At 46.9% G+C, this 17,465-nt stretch overlaps 1 protein-coding gene across 1 annotated transcript in view; it reads right to left on the bottom strand.

The window, feature by feature from the left end:
- LOC114771755 (F-box/LRR-repeat protein 17-like) overlaps positions 1-17,465 on the bottom strand; it is a gene marked incomplete at its 5' end in the record, with an annotated part of 113,316 nt that overhangs the window by 32,046 nt on the left and 63,805 nt on the right. Inside the window, one exon of the mRNA XM_028965101.1 lies at positions 13,763-13,839. Within this exon, the coding sequence (XP_028820934.1) occupies positions 13,763-13,839 (77 nt within the window). The remainder of the gene's footprint in view (positions 1-13,762; positions 13,840-17,465) is intronic.

The raw sequence follows: 17,465 nt of genomic DNA, 5'->3' as shown, positions 1-17,465 counted from the left end.
GCTTTGCGCGTCCATCGCCAGACTTATTTTATATTGCGCGTATTCGCGTCCGTATGTGCAGGTTGATCAGATTAAAATGTGAGTCCCAATAGACCCATGTGGATCACCCACATCACGCCGACCTGCTGGCATCCTTTTCGGCGAGTCTGCGGTGAAGCGTGTGAAGTTACGGCCGCATATGTGATGAAGTGGTGTCACTCAGCTCGCGTACGAGCTCCGCCCGTTATACTAATGAGCGTGGCCCTTTGGTGTTGTGGTCACCACAAGGCCGATGGGAAAAATCTCAAAACCAATCATGTCGATGAGCTCCCTTCTAAAAAGCAACTAAGGAGACAAGGTTGCGCATCTGAGACAAGATGTCAGAAGCAGAGGACGATAGTTTGCTGCAAGGTGGTGAAATGGTTTGGTTATTTCCGATCAGATCAAACACATACTGGCAATAAACAATTTCTGAAAGTAAATAAATGTTTGTTCTTAGACATTTTTAATGCCGATTTGAAGACCAGAATTCAACAAGTACAGCAGACGTGGGTTGTGATGACATTTGCACTGTTAGTCTGCCGTTTATTGTCCTGTTAAGTATCTGCGATTATTTTGGATGAATTCCTAAATACTTTAGTAACATTATCTTTTTATTTGAACTTATGCTCCGTCCATTTGTATTATGACGGGTGTGAGTAAAAATATTTCTCACTGATAATTACCAATAATAATTGTACAGAAAAAGATCATATTTTTGACTCAACACGACTGTGTTTCTGTTTATGGGAACAAAGCATTCGGCACCACCGTCAAGTAAACGCTGCATCATTTTCAATCGAAATCGCGCCAAACGTTAAACAGTCAAGTAAACGGCAGTTTAACGCCAATCAAACGCGGCTACAAATGCAGCAATTTCAAACACCCACGTGGACGAGAGGTCTAAATAAAGCGCACGGTTGTAGAGCACTCCTGACGTCTACCGACTGAGACGCGTCGGGGTCCCACAGGTCCCCGTTGTCTGAGTGTAGAGCGGCCGGAGACGTGTGACAGGTGGCAGGAACAGGGACACGGTGCATTAATGATGATGAATGTCGGCCGGCGTCAGCAGCACTGCAGAGGCCCCGTCTACCATCGCGCCGCCGCCGCCGCTGCTAATAAAGACATCGCTTGTGGGACGCGTGACAGAGAGAGGACTGTGAGAGAACAGAATTGGTATTGTTAAGATTCAAATAAAAGATTAAAAGCAGAGCTGATGACTTCTCGCGGCACATCTAAAAACCTCATGCTAAAGGGCTTTTATTGGCCTTTCAAGGGAAAACATTTCCACTGGTCCCCACCGCCTTCGGTGGCCAAATGGACGTTTGATGGATGGGACTGTTTGTGCAAAACAGATGCCGCCAGCACCCATCATGATCCACTGTCCAACATACAGATGATGTCAAGATTACTGGGTGGTAGTAGGCTAGTGGGTAACAAAGTCACTGCTTCCAGACTCACTTACCAACCATGAGTGTCTCTAGGGGGACTGTCCCTGTAACTACTGATTGTATGGGCGTCTAGTAAACTCCAGGAATGTAAAAACACTGATTCTGCTCTATATGGTGCAGTGTGCTTAAATGACCTGCAACCAGGATATCTACGGGGCGGTGGTGGCCTTGCGGTTAAAGAACTGGACCAGATACCAGTAATCAGAAGGTTGCCGGGTTCGAATCTCCATCCGCCAAGGTCCGCCACTGGACGGCAAAGTAAAAATGGGTGGGTGGTAGTAGCCTAGTGGGTAACACACTCGCCTATGAACCAGAAGGCCCAGGTTCAAACCCTGCTTACTACCATTGTGTCCCTGAGCAAGACACTTAACCCTGAGTGTCTCCAGGGGGGGACTGTCCCTGTAACTACTGATTGTAAGTCGCTGCTCACCTAGGGATATGGGTTAAAAAAAAACTTTGTCCATATTGGCCAAACTGAAAGGAATGGACATGACTGGGTTAAAAGCTTAAAAAGTAAAAAACCTGAAAACCTCACTGCTACAAACCCTTAGTAAGAAAATTTGAAGCATTCAAAGGCATTCAATATTTGAACATATTCATTTTGACTGATTAATTCACCTTTTTCTTTCATTATGGTTAAATCTTGAGACTTGCCATAATGGGTATTAAAACAAATTACGGACAAGTGTGGGTTCAGGCTCAGGTTGTGATAATATAGGGTCTGCTGAACTTCATCACCAGCCTATCAATTAGGACTTTGTGTGGAATTAATCTGGTTACGTTGTCTCGAGCGAGAACCCAACAGTGCTGCGCTGACGCTGTTGAAATATTTTAATGTGCCGTTAATTCGTTTATTTACATTTTGACAGCCCTGTGGCATAATTCATTAATCTGATTAATGCACTCTAATACCAGTTAGAAACCCTTATTAAATAAGTAAGCGGTACCTGCAACACAGTTTACCTCGAGACACAGATTCAAACGGGCAGGAGCTGCATCACATGGGAGGGATTTGTAATGGAAGCTGCCAGTTTACTCCATTACTACATCACACAGGAGTTCAAAAAGGTCAAACACTTGCACTTAACTCACATGCTAATATGTGTAAACCTGGACAAATCAGGATTTTAATGCATGTGATTTTAACATATTAATGAACATTCAGAATGCAAGACGTGTCACATTGTCACTCTTCAGTGCTACAATGTCATTATAATGTCATTATTGCAAGCAAGACCCTTCAAATATAAGTGTGTAATATCAGGTCTGATGAAAACATTTAAAGTGGCACATTAAAAACACCACACATTTAGTGACATTGTGAAACACTGCAGCACAGCACAGTGAAATGTGTCCTCTGCTTTTAACCATCACCCTGAGTGAGCAGTGGGCACCATGACAGGTGCCCGGGGAGCAGTGTGTGGGGACGGTGCTTTGCTCATTGGCACCTCGGTGGCTTGGGATTCGAACCGGCAACCTTCTGATTACGGGGCTGCTTCCTTAACCGCTAAGCCCCATTTCAGTCCAGCCCAGAAAAAATGTCCATACAGAATTTTTCGTAAGCGCCGGTATTTCATGGCTGCCGAAAGAGGGTGAACTACTCGTATCCAAATTAGGCGAAGAGCTGAAAGAGGAACCGTTCGAACGCACGCTGGGAGATCAATACCCCACTCTCACCGCTCCGCCATGCACTTCTCCCATAATGCCCTTCATCCAGATCATTTTCCATCAAGTATTTTTCTGCGAGAGACACCAGCGGGGTCTACATTATCACCCGGCCCTGCGGCTAAAACGACGCCCAGCGGGTAATCGGGTCGTTCCCGACCTCAAACTTCATTATTGATCAGCTGCAGCCGCTGCTTCGGAATCGTTACCGACTAAAACACATATTAAGGGGGTGACAACCATATGTGGATGAGTGACATTCTGGGTGTAAGTGAGACTTATGCATCTAATGAAAGCTTTGATCAAAATTATATTTACATTTACAGCATTTACCAGACGCCCTTATCCAGAGCGACTTACAATCAGTAGTTACAGGGACAGTCCCCCCCTGGAGACACTCTGGGTTAAGCGTCTTGCTCAGGGACACAATAGTAGTAAGCGGGGTTTGAACCTGGGTCTTCTGGTTCATAGGACATTTTTCTCTACCCTACAGTGATCCAGTCTTATATTATATATGATAATATATATATTATAAATGGGCACCCATGCATATAACACAAGTCACCATATATCCTAGTAATGTGGCCAAAGAGGGCAAGGAGAGTAAAATGGAGTAAAGTGGAGTTTTAATCGAATGTCGACAGTCCGTCACAGTTCATCCTGCAAGAGAATGAGCGAGTGACACTGAAAAGGAGTCTGACGGGGCATCTGACAGGGAATCGTCCCCGGCATGACGGGACGCCCTGTCGATCGCAGCGGGGTTCCGCCGCACCATTAAACACCCCGGCGCACGCTGTCACCACCACTCCTCAACGGCCGGCCACGTCCCGACCACACGTCCGCGATCAGGGTGGTAGTAGCCTAGTGGGGTAACACACTCGCCTGTGAACCAGAAGACCCAGGTTCAAACCCCACTTACTACCATTATGTCCCTGAGCAAGACACTTAACCCTGAGTGTCTCCAGGGGGGGACTGTCCCTGTAACAACTGGTTGTAAGTCGCTCTGGATAAGGGCGTCTGATAAATGGCGTAAATGTAAATGTAATCCGGTCCCGCCTGAGCTTGGTTAGGGGGCTCCCTCCCGGCAGATGATGGGGCGAAGCAAAGGGCTACACAACCCCGAGCGCTCGCAGCCGGCTTCATTCCATTTTCCAGGAATTTTCCCCACTTTGAGGCCTCCGCCAAGAAGTGGCCAATTAAACCTCTTTTCTTTTTCTTTTTTTTCCTCTTTAATGATTTATATAAAAATATCTGCACTTTCGTAGAGGCCTGGGGCGACACGCCGCTCCCGGCCGGCGTGAAATATGTGAGCAATTTCCCCCGCAGCGCCGCTCGCACGCGGGGAAATATAAAGCGGGCCTATTGTCCACATCAGTCACGAGGCGCAATAACGCAGCGAGAAAAGTGGGGGGAAAAATAAAATAAAAATAAAGTGGCGCTCTGCACGCAGGGATGCCGTGTCCTGCGGGTGCCGTTACGGATTCAATGTGATTCACGCTTTCAACTTCAAATTAGGATTGATAAAATCTCAGCAAAACACAATTGGTTTCTGTTCTATAGAAACTGAAACAGTATTTTATAAAAAAAAACAAAAAAAAAAAACACTTAATTAAAATATTTTTTAAAGTACCAATAAAATCCACAAAGTGCTTTGTGTGTAGCTGGATGGACTTCAGTAGGGGCGTTGAAATTAATCTCATAATCGATGCAATCGCAGCACAGACGTGGATGACGCAGCATTGATCTAATGAATTCGAAACGAACGGCATACGTGTTTTGCTGCGCTTTGTAGCTGCATTTGATCGGTGTTCCACTGGTCTTCAGTTGAATTAAATCACTTGAATTAAAGGTTGACATTTCTACCCAGCAGACCGGAGAATGTACGTGTGCCAGTGAAAGAACACAAAAAATACAAATTTTCTTTCTCAATAATGGGATAAAAGTATTTGAAAGAATTCAAATAAATCCCTAAGAAACAAAATGAATCAAGCTGCTCATTATTGATGGAATAAGTTCATCTGAAAGCTTGGGTGCGCAGGTACTAGGTGTTCTCGATGTTCTCCCTCATAGACATTCTAGAAGGTTCGATGTAGGTTCATCAGGTTGTTTTTGTGTGCGAGTGTTTTAAAAGTAATGATACTGAATTATTTACTCACTTCTGATTTATAACCTGGTATACCAGTTATAAACACACACACACACTTAACGTATTAATTATATAATAATCACAAGTACATTGTGCATAAGCACGCTGCATGATTAATTCATTCTATGAATAATATTAATTGGTTAACCGCCTAATAATAAAGCATTTACAGCTCATCAATAGCATACTGATGCATAATAAAATTTATGATATGTGTTTCATTTGAATGACCAGATTTTCGACTTTTATGCTCATGAGTGAATGTTTTGTTCTTACTGCCCCTAATTCTAATGTCAGGTTTCTAATTCTGATCTTTTGTCGCTGTCATGGCAGTTGTCACTAGGGATTTGAAGTTCTGTAAAGTTCACATTTATTGTTCACATTCAAAAATGAATTAGTTGTCATTATGAATTATGATTGTTCATTGTTCAAATGACTCATTCAGTTCAGAAAAAAATATGGCAGTGTTTTTGGACAATGGTGGTGGTTAAAATATATTCTAGTTCCTCTTCAGGATCATCTTGGATGGTGGAATTGAGTGTCATTGTGCAACTCTGCAGCGCAGCACACAGTGACACGGTGAAATGTGTCCTCTGCTTTTAACAGTCACCCTTGGTGAGCGGTGGGCAGCCATGACAGGCGCCTGGGGAGCAGTGTGTGGGGACGGTACCTTCATCAAATGGAAGTCAGTGGCACCTTGGCCACTTCCTCCCACGCTAGGCCACCACTGCCCCGAGGGCAGAGGTCGCTGAAACACAGACCTTTCCCTCTGAGCGCCAGACTGGTGCAGGGTCGCAGTTCAGCAGGAATTCCGCCACTGGCTGCTGTGATGAAAGCTTTTTGGTTTCAGCTCGCGCGCCACGGTAACCCTACAGGCCAAGGCCGTGGATTAATTACAGCAACATGAAAGCAGCGGTTAGAAATACTTATTAACCCTTCGTATGCTGATTTCTGAATTTAAATGCACTCATGAGGATGAAATGAATGCAATTGCAGTTTATGTTAGTTAATAAAACTCCTGCTAAAATACTTAGCGCTGCTGTAATATCCTGTATGTATTTATTATTATTATTATTATAATTATTATTCTTTTTGGATTATTTATTAGTCTTGGCCGCTCATTTGTTGTCTGTGAAACTGCATTTTTTATGTCTCTGCTGCATTCCATTGCTGCTTGATTTAGATTTTTTTAGTTTGATAGAAAAACACACACACACACACACACCAGAGTTTTAACCAAAAGAACCCTTTATATAAGAAACCAGGAAATCAATAGTGCATCACTTGGGTGGGGGTGTTATGATATATTGCTTTAACGATTTATTGTCCTGACCCTACTGTTCAGGGAGGAAATAAATATTTGTGCCGTGTCAAAGTGTGTGTGTGTGTGTCTGTGTGTGTGTGCGTGCATGTTCATTTATTGATGGTCTCACACACACACGCAAGATCAAAGGCCTACAAGAACCTACATGCACATTTTCCCCCAGATCACTGCACTTAGCAAAATTCAAAAAACAATCAATGAACGGAGGAAAGAATATAGAGCGACACTGACAGAATGAAAGAGTGGATTTGAGAAAGCGAGGGATGGAAGAGATGGAAAGAGGGAAAGGAAGAGATGGACCAACATGATCTTCAACCTGAAGAAATACACTGTGTGTGTTTGTAGAACGTTTTTAACAGACTACTACAAATACACCAACGTAGTGTACATTTGTATTTATCTACATTTGTAGATAAATACATATACATATTTAATTTTTGCTGCTTTTACCTTTGTTTCTATCCACTTTCTGCCGTGACAAATGCAATTTCCCACTTGTGGTACTAATAAAGTTTGATCTTATCTTATCTTACACAGCAGTAAAGCACTTAAAGGTCCCCTATTTAAAAAATTTGCTTTTATGTCGGTCTTGTTGTTTCCCTAATACTGTATCTGAAGTCTCTTGGTGCAGAATTACAGCAACTTTGAGAATTACAGTCCCACAATGAGATTTCCCAGGATGCGCCATTTCGGTGTCTGTAGCTTTAAATGCTAATGAGGAGGAGAGAGGCAGGACGAGGGGGAGAGTGGCACATTTGGTGGCAATAATGTTTAAGTGGAGGGGTGGGAAATTCTCTGGGTGGAAAAAGCATGAGAAACGGGAGGTAACCTTTCCCCTTATGATGTCATAAGGGGGCAATTTCCAGCTCCGACCATCTGAGCTGCCGCTCTCTGAAAGTAGAAGCAGAATAACCAAACACTCTTTACACCTATCGCCATTTCGAGCCACTGCGGGACCATAGACAGGCTGGGGGACTCGTATTAATGTTAAATAATCTCACAAAGTCACATTTTCATGTCAGGGGACCTTCCTCAGAACAACTCACACACACCATTCAACTACAGCGCTGCTTGGCTTTTCTGTAATACAGAGTGTTTATTTCCATTCAAAGGGTCCCATTATCTCTGCAGTAAGCTGATTAGTTTCATCTGGTTGGGGCAGGTCATGCGCGTGGCTGCACACACGTGTGTGTGTGTGTGTGTGTGTGTGTCTCCATTGTCTGGATTAATCCCTAGAAAATATTTATTAAAAAATGGTTGCGCAGACATTTCACCCTGCAAAGACACAAGCACTCCACACACAGAGAGAGACACTGCTCGGTGACGGAATTATCTGTTCGGATTATAAAACACCTGTGAAATACCCAGTAAAACCGTTACTGAGGGAGCTTTTCATTCAGCAGCACCATCGGCCCACACCTACAAGTTTGTGAGTTCGTATCCCGTTTCGGGCCTTGTGTTGCTGGAGTTTGCATGCACATTAGACATGCACTCTAGGTGTGTGTGTGTTCGCACGCCCTGCAGTAGGCTACAGGCCCACCCCTGGGTGAGTCAGGACCCTGAGTATCAGGACTGAGAGGTTATGGACAGTGAGTGAAAAATGTGTTCATCAATTGATATCTAGATTTTGCATGAGGTATCATATTGTTTATATGACTTATAGGCTCATACTAACATCAAGCCAGCAATATTACATACAACCTTTTCAATGTCTAGGCTGAGATTTCATGCTTCCATTCACTACACCCGGGCTCTCCTGGTTCAAGTCCACATATCCGTGTGTTTATATAAGGCAACTCAGGTACAGGTGCAGCATTTTGAAAAATGTCACGAAACCTACCCTTTAACTTTAATTGCGCCTAATTACAGTCACCACCTCCTATTTGCGGTCGGGTTGTCACGTGACCAGCCGCTGTGGAACGGTTACGGTCAAAAACCTCTGGATCCGAGAGGGGATCGTTCATCACAGGAGATAAATTGTTGCAGCATCATAATCAGGATCATATTATAGGATAAACGGCGCTATAATTACAGTACTACAAGATATGAACCAGAGCACCGCAAAGTCCCAGGTTCAAACCCCACTTACTACCATCGTGTCCCTGAGCAGGACACTTAAGCCTGAGTGTCTCCAGGGGGGGACTGTCCCTGTCACTACTGGCTGTAAGTCGCTCTGGATAAGGGCGTCTGGTAAATGCTGTAAATGTAAATGTGATAGCGTGATGGTACAATATATCTGGCCTGAAACCTGGAAAAGATGGAAGCTGTTATCATGGTGAGATGGAACAGCATTAGCTGTCATGATCCGGCGTTGCAGTCACGCGCAAAGCGAAGACGAAATGCTCCGCTTCACTGTTCGCGAAGCCAGCGTGTAAACATTCCGCATTCAGCGTTCTCCCACAATCCTCAGGTCCCGCTGCTCTACTGTTCCCCGTCCTGAAGTGGCATCACAGCCCTGCTCCCAACGCCTTTCAACGGCAGCGAGGAACAAAGCGAAGCCAAGGGGAGCTCCCTGTGCTGAGCGGAGGAGACGGGCAGAAGGAAGAACATTAAGAGCGAAAAAGAATAATGGGAAGAAGAGACGGAACAAGAAAAAGAGAGGAAGCAGCTGCAGGGACCCCGAGGCCAGGGGAACAGCGGACAGGAGAAGTCGCCGGACGCGGCGGGATGCCTGGCGGAAGAATCCGGTGTGAAATCTATCCACCTGTACGCTACACGCCACTGGAGCAGGACGGATCGGCTCCACCGTGTCCACCTGAAAGCCAGTTAATCCCGCATGTCTAATGCCATCTGTGCCCACTGCTGCCACCTGCTATACACCCGCCGTTCAACCGAACAATCCTATGATGACGTCAAGGGTCCGAAAACCCTATTTTCACTCTTTCGGCAGTCTCTGCAACTGTGAAAAGTGAGTGAAAGTGAAGTGATTGTCACATGCGATACACAGCAGCACAGAACACGGTGCACACAGTGAAATGTGTCCTCTGCTTTTAACCATCGCCCTTGGTGACTAGTGGGCAGCCATGACAGGCGCCCGGGGAGCAGCGTGTTTGCTCAGTGGCACCTCGGCGGCTCGGGATTCGAGCCTGCAACCTTCTGATTACGGGGGCCGCTTCCTTAGGCGCTAGGCCGCCACTGCCCCTGCTACACATTAAAGAAACTTAATCACTTAAGTGGACAAAACTAAACTAAAACGGCCAGAACAACATGCAGAAAGAGAGTTTATGTCGAAGACTGTATTGTATCATATTGAATTGCAGAGATACTTAACATGCCAGCCAGCTGGCTGTGTCTCGTAATGCCACCGTGAACCACAAGAGGCGACAGTGAGCTACTCGTTCACTCGTTCGCCCATAACTGGAGCTCTTCCTAGGACACAGAGCAGTGGGCGGGGCAGTAAGATACTGTAGGTTCGTATTTCCAAATGCACCGGTGGATCGGCTTAATTTTTAATTCGTTCTGCCCGCAGGCCGTTTATTTTACGAGGTTCTATGTGTTGGGGATGCTCAGGAATTTTATGATTCACTAGTTTGCTAGTCATATTCCCTGAACATGGGGTTGCACTGATCAATCTCTGTTTGGTTTGGTAGTGGCCGTGGTCCCAAGATGAGCGCATATGTTAACACGGATATTACAACTTGCAGGAATGGATTTTAAAAAAGCCGCCAATCATCTCTATATTATATTATTCTGTTCACAAAAACATCTTAAAAAGCACAGCACACACCATTATAACACCATTAGGGCTCAGCAGATGCTCTGGAACGCTGCAGTTCCGGGTTTCTCGTGACAGATGCATACTGGTGATATGCTGCCCCCATATCACACCTTCACAAACGCTGCCGTAACAAAGACGCCAGCGCCTCTCACTGCATGCCTCTCCACGTTCGATTAGATGTACTCAATCAGATTAATCAGAGTCCGAGAAAATTCTTTGGAACCACAGAAGGGGCAGTGGTGGCCTAGTGGTTAAGGAAGCGGCCCCGTAATCAGAAGGTTGCCGGTTCGAATCCCGATCCGCCAAGGTACCACTGAGCAAAGCACCGTCCCCACACACTGCTCCTGATGGTTAAATGCAGAGGACAAATTTCACTGTGTGCACCGTGTGCTGTGTATCTGACAATCACTTCACTTTATAAGAAGACGTCTGACAACACTGAAGGGGGGAAAAATGAAATAGAATACAACTCAGGCTATACAAATGCAGCACTGCTTAAAAAAAAATCAAACAAAAAAAAAAAAAACATAAAAGCTGGACAGAAAGGATCTAAATCATTTGGACTTCTCCCAAATGCTGAAAAGACGTTTCTACTTCCTCAAAACCAGAGTAACTGGCAATGTCGTGCCATCAAAAGAACTATTTGTGCGTTTCTGTTATAAGACGGCGCCGGCCGCCGCCCACGCTTGCAGGTCGGCTCTTACATCCTGCTCACGGAACCACGGCAACGGCGGTCCGTCTCCACCTTCGGAAGTGCAACGAGAATGAGACCAGAGGCGGGTCGACCGGCCCTGGCGGGCTTCGTCCTGCCTGCTGTCAAGCGCTATTATAAGCCTGGGCGGCGCAGCACGGCGACTAATCACGTCCGGGTCAGTTGCTCATATTTGGGGCAGTGGTGGCCTAGCAGTTAAGGAAGTGGCCCCGTAATCAGAAGGTTGCCGGTTCGAATCCCGATCCGCCAGGGTGCCACTGAGGTGCCACTGAGCAAAGCACCGTCCCCAAACACTGCTCACCAAGGGTGATGGTTAAAAGCAGAGGGCAAATTTCACTGTGTGCATCGTGTGCTGTGCTGCTGTGTATCACATGTGACAATCCCTTCTTTTTATACTTTAATGGGATAACGTACTTTACTTTACTTTACTTTACTTTATTTGGCAGACGCTTTTATCCAAAGCGACTTACAATGGGAAGACACCAGCAATTCTCGTTCGATTTCTATAGAATATCAAGTATACAAACTAAGAGCCCTGATAAGGCTTAGACTTGTCATTGAAGAACATGCTCGGAGAGTGTTGGGTGCTAGACTAAGAAAAATTATAATGTATTTACGTAGGCCGGGGGCGAGCGAAGGCGCTCTCGTGTGAACACGCGTACGAGTGTGTGCGTAGGGGAGCTTCGGCGTGATGTCATTCCCTGGATTGGGCGTCCATCACTCCCGCCGTGCGGTTCGTCCGCAGCTGTCCATGCCGGGGCAAGGAAGTCGGAAGAGAAGACTGGCGCCTGTGGACATAACCGCCCCCTGGAACCAGAGCCGGTTAATTAAAAGCGGGGGGGGGGGGGGGATGTAAGGAGAAAAATGAAGAGGTGGACGAGAAGAACGCCGTGGACATCTGAAAAGCACTCCTAAGAGCCATTAATAAAAGTAATTGCTGCTCGGAGATGGAAGGGGGCGGAGAAACGGAGAGGAGCGCCGCTCAGCAGATGCTAAACATCATTTCGATTATTCAATTTATCAACTGGCCCAACCCGGAAAAAAAAAAGAGGAGGAGGAGAAACCGTAGGCCCGGAAATCCACCAATCATCCTATTAGTTCAGAAAGTGCAGCGAAACAGACGTACGCAGTCGGCCACGGAGGAACAGTTTCACTCGACAACGACGCAACCCGCCGCCCCCCCCGACTGCATTAGCGGGAAAAGGGCTCTGGGGGTCGCCGCTAAAAGCCGAGATCAGGTATCCCCAATTAATCTTGTTCAAGCGGTCAAAAAGCCAAAAGGAAGAAGATGTGTAACGCGCATTCCTGCCCCCTCCCGACTCCGCCCCGGCGTCATTAGCGCAGGGTTGTGATGTTGCGGCCGTTCATCACGGCGCAGGGTTCGGCCCCCGCGGTGACGGGCCGGCCCGAAGGAGGCCCGCGGCCCCGAGAGCGATTCCCGTACCTAGAGAGCTCGGGGGAGACGGGACATGCAGAGGAAACGCTTCGGTAAGTAATCTAACAGCCACTGGTTACTACTCGGGCAGATTAGCCCGAAACAGACACGCCCCCGACTTCCTCCAGGAGGAAATAATAGTGTGAAAATAGGGTTATCACTCCTGCCTCAAACTGTTCCTAATGTTAACTAAATGGCTGACGATGACTGCACTCACGCTCCTGTAAAAAAAAAAAAAAAAAAAAAAAGCACAGCACACGGTGCACACAGTGAAATGTGTCCTCTGCATTTAACCCATCACCCCGAGTGAGCAGTGGGCAGCCATGACATGCGCCCGGGGAGCAGTGTGTGGGGACGGTGCTTTGATCAGTGGCACCTCGGTGGCTCAGTATTCGAACCGGCAACTTTCTGATTACGGGGCCGCTCCCTTAACCGCTAGGCCCAAGGAGAGCCGGAATCAAAAAAGGCCGACGTGGCGTGAAGGGGCTTCAGTGAATCATTTAAACGCACAGGAATCTGAGCGCGATTCGGTAAAGATCGGAAAAGACCATACACAATGGTTTCTGTAAAAGCCATTAGCATTTCATAAGGAATCACTGCGGCCCGGTGAATATGCAGATGCCAGAGCACGAGACAACCCTGGGGTCAGAACATGGTGAGCAGTCGAGTTCATGTACACAGATCGATCGGGATCTTCAATCGGAATGAAACTAGCGGGATCAGGAAATCTGGCCCAGGACGTCTTCGTGGTGCATATTTATCGTGAGCGATAATGGAAGCACGTCTCTGTGTTTTTGCCAGAGCCGCTCGCCTCTCGTTAATCCCAGACAGCAGATAAATAGCCGAGTGAATAAATAAATGTTTCATCTCAGGCGCTGGGTGCTCTCTGACACGCAGTAATTCAACATCCAAATCACAATCTGTCATCTCCGTGGCAGGCCCGGACTCCATTGTCCCCTCCGTCTCGCCACAGCCGCTGTCTCACGATCCAGGCGCATTCAGCAGTAATTACACCAATCAGAACACCTCTCACACACACACACACACACACACTCACACACACACACACACACACGCACACACACTCAAGTGTCCACTTGACCTGTTCGAGGAGCTCAATTTGTCTCAGGGTGCGCTGAGGACACGCATTCAACTTGGTACAAAGAGAGACACGGATATTTCCAGAAGACGGTTTGATGCTACATATGCAGGCCTGTACAAAACCCATACCTGCGCAGAGGTCAGGGGTCAACTAAGCCCGACCCATAAACACCAGTAAAAACACACACTTACCGTAGTCTGTTATTTTGCAGGAAACCAAGTAGAGCTCTTTGAGACTCCGCCCCTCCTTGGCAATGATTTCCACACATCTGCAACAGAAACATGAAAAAATGATCATAATTACGATTTTCAAATTGGGAAATTAGAGAAGCACAAGACCACGGCGCAACCCTGAGCACAGGTTCGCACGTTCGAACGACGGGCAGCGCCACCTAGTGATGCTTCATTATGTCACCATGGGTCTTTTCTGCACAAAAAAATGCAGATATTTATTAACAGTTATCGGTTTAATAACCCAGCACGCCCCGCAACAACAAGCTATTTCATGAAGTGAATGTCACTTGTGATACACAGCAGCACAGCACACGGTGCACACAGTGAAATTTGTCCTCTGCTTTTAACCTTCACCCTTGGTGAGCAGTGGGCAGCCATGACAGGCGCCCCGGGAGCAGTGTGTGGGGACGGTGCTTTGCTCAGTGGCACCTTGGATCGGGATTCAAACCGGCAACCTTCTGATTGCAGGGCCGCTTCACCACTGCCCCACATGACTGAAGATCCACTGGTGACCAATGATCTAACAAAATTAAAATCAAGGGTCTGGGATTTGAACCCGCAACCTTCTGGTTATGAGTGCGCTTCCTCAGCCGCCACTGCCGCCGCTGCTTGTTGATGCGCCTGCTGACATTGTGAAGAAACCCTCCCGTAAGCATGTGGGTCTGACTCCTGAGCGAAGCGCTGAGAAACCCGTCCGATCGGCTGCCGGGGCTCCGAGGGGGGAGATCAGAACCGGAGCAGGCAGCAGCGTGCATTTAAAAAACGCGCTTTAATGATCGCGGCTAGGCACAGATCAATCGGTTTGACCCGGGGGCTGGGCAGAATACCACCAGCGGCGCGCGAGACATTAGAGAGGGTGTGTGCATGCCGGCTTCTCGCGGAGCTACGGCAGCTGCACTCTTTTAATGAACTTCAGGCCCGAGCTCCGGAGAACAAGTCCGCTTTTTAAGCACAGTAGCACGTCCTGCTTGATGTATAGGGGAGGCAGAGTCGGCATGAGGATGGAAAAAGACAAACGCTTGTTCATAATCAATGGGGAAATACACAGAGATGACTGAATGATTGATAGGGCGGAAAACGAATATCAGCGATATGGTATTGATTTGGAGGGGCTTGTCTAAGCCTAGCAAAATACTACAGGATGCTCACGTTCACTCTTCACTCAAAAAGGCAATTGACGTGGCCTACAGATTCCCAGATTCCCAGATCCCATGGTTCCCATGGTTCAATTCAGTTGGAGGTCATCGGTCAAAGACTTCAAAGTAGACCTGCACAATACTCAACAAATGTCTAATATTGTGGCTAATCATAGAGATTGCATTATACAGTACCCATCCAAAGTTTGGATGCATCTCCTCTATGGCAGTTATAGCGACTGAGATGGAGCCGCTTTGAAGAAACGTATTTAGTATTTGTTGCATCAGGAGAAAGTGAAGTATGTTTGATGAATCTGTTTTTTTTTACCATCATGGCGACTTTGTTCACTATTGTCATCATCAAAAGCTGCTTTATGAGACGCTCATTAACATGAGTGAAGGACAAGAAAGTGTTCATCATGATATGGAGAGACGCAAACTTTTTTTGCCTTGTTTGCTGCATCTTCAGTTTTATTTTAAAATGTGTAGAATACAAGACTCATAAATGAGTTGGTGTGTTCAAACCAAATAATGCGGTTTGAGGTCTATCCAGAGGATATAAAAGGACCTCTGGAGGTGTGATGATCTCAAGAGAAAGTCTTGCGACGGTCGTGTAGAACAGGAGCGAGGCAGGTTCCGTGCAGAGCAGCATCTGAGAGGCGCCATTCTGCAGCATTTGATATTTAATCCCCTCAAATCTAATGCCGTGGACTGGCACCATCTGCTCCAGCTCTGCCGTCCAGCACTCTCTCATTTCAGCCTTGTTCTTATTGAATTTGGGTTTCATCGCAGAGACCAGTTGGCGCTGCAACCTATAAGCCGCGACACCAATCTCCCCCCCGTTCTCCTCCACTCCATCTTCCATTTCCACTTGAAATCATATTTCGTGTTGAGGAAAAACCACCTCAAGAATTGACTTGCATTAGATCCACTGTTTTCAAGACCTTTTTTTTTTTTTGTCTCCTTCCAATGTGAAGAATGTCATCATGAGAGAGGCTACTGTTTATCCACCGGGCTCCGAGTCGCCAACCCGACGCCAGCGGCCCCCATAATGCACTAAAGCCATCTCATTGGCTAATACCGTTTCCATCTCTCGGGCCGGACATTTCTCTCAGCGAGGGTGACCAGACAGCGGTATCGTATAAATGCGGCCTCCCCCCCCAGTTCCCAGCCCCGACCACGCCCGCAGCGGGCCGAGAGCTCTCAGGACAAGTGTCGCCACTGCTAACGGCTCACTTAGCGAGCGTGCAACCCGATAGCGCTCAGCTGCGCTAAAGTTCCGGCCTTCGTTGCCGCCGGTGATCTGCGGCATTACTGACAGGCAGGGGCTGAGAAATGAGCGCGTCCATCTGTGGGCGGCTGACAGTCTGGGAGAAAGGTCAAAGTGTAAAGTTCATTTCGGTGGCACATGGCATCAGGTGCACCGGAGACTGAGCACTGGAGAAAAAAATGAATAAAATCAATAAGCACATACAGTTTATTATATAATAATTTATATAATAATGTCATATTACTAAGACACTGAGAATATGAGACAAACATTTTCAATAACTTTTATTATTTTGAGTTGAAAAATTATGTTGGGGTGGTAGTAGCCTTGTGGGTAACACACTCGCCTATGAACCAGAGGACCCAGGTTCGAATCCCACTGACTACCATCGTGTCCCTGAGCAAGACACATAACCCTGAGTGTCCCCAGCGTGGGACTGTCCCTGTAACTACTGATTGAAAGTCGCTCTGGATAAGGGCGTCTGGTAAATGCCGAAAATGTAAAATTTAAAAGTAGAATTTGGCACCATATACCAGGATTCCACATTTTGTCTAGAACCCAAATGTACAATTGCACAATACACTTTTCAAGGTAAAAAAAGTGTTGGAACATCTGACAGGAGTGTTGTATCCACCAGAAAACCCCTCATCCTTCATCTGGGAATCCGCGTATGGGGTGATAGCCGGAAGGGCGCACAGATGCCCGTGGGAGAGGTGTTTACGGTGGAGCTATTTGGGGAGTGGTTACTGTTTTTTTCTCTAAAGCACGATGCGGGACAGATGACATTTATAAAAAGGCAAATTGAAAATAACCGCGGCCGCGGCTCTGCTTCTTTCCTGCTCTCCGTTCTCCCCGACCAGCTCTGCCGATGCTGGTAACAATCAAATTCCTGCTCGACCATTGGACGGCCACGACTCAAGGCCTCTGCTGTCCAATGGAAGGCCATTAAAGTAGTTTCCATGACAACAAAGGCACTCGGCAGCGTAGCAATTAGTCCGAATGGCAGGAGGAATGGGCCGTGAGAGCAGGAGACGGGAGGCTAATGCAAACTTTACGATTCCCAAATAAGAGCCAGATTAACAAAATATGACTTGGAAAAAAATCAGCAGGTATGTATTGTACCCGTCGGCACGCGCGTACGGAGCAACGCGGCCGAGTGGCGGCGGGGGGCGAATCTCGGCAGGGCCGCCGTCTGGTCCGCTCGTTGTCACCTCAGTCACGCAGGGCGGGGAAAGCAATAATAACGCCGCCACCT

This window comes from Denticeps clupeoides, unplaced genomic scaffold (assembly GCF_900700375.1).
Source record: "Denticeps clupeoides unplaced genomic scaffold, fDenClu1.1, whole genome shotgun sequence".
NCBI lineage: Eukaryota > Metazoa > Chordata > Actinopteri > Clupeiformes > Denticipitidae > Denticeps > Denticeps clupeoides.
Note: the sequence above shows the minus strand (reverse complement) of the source record. Positions and strands in the feature narration are given on the sequence as shown.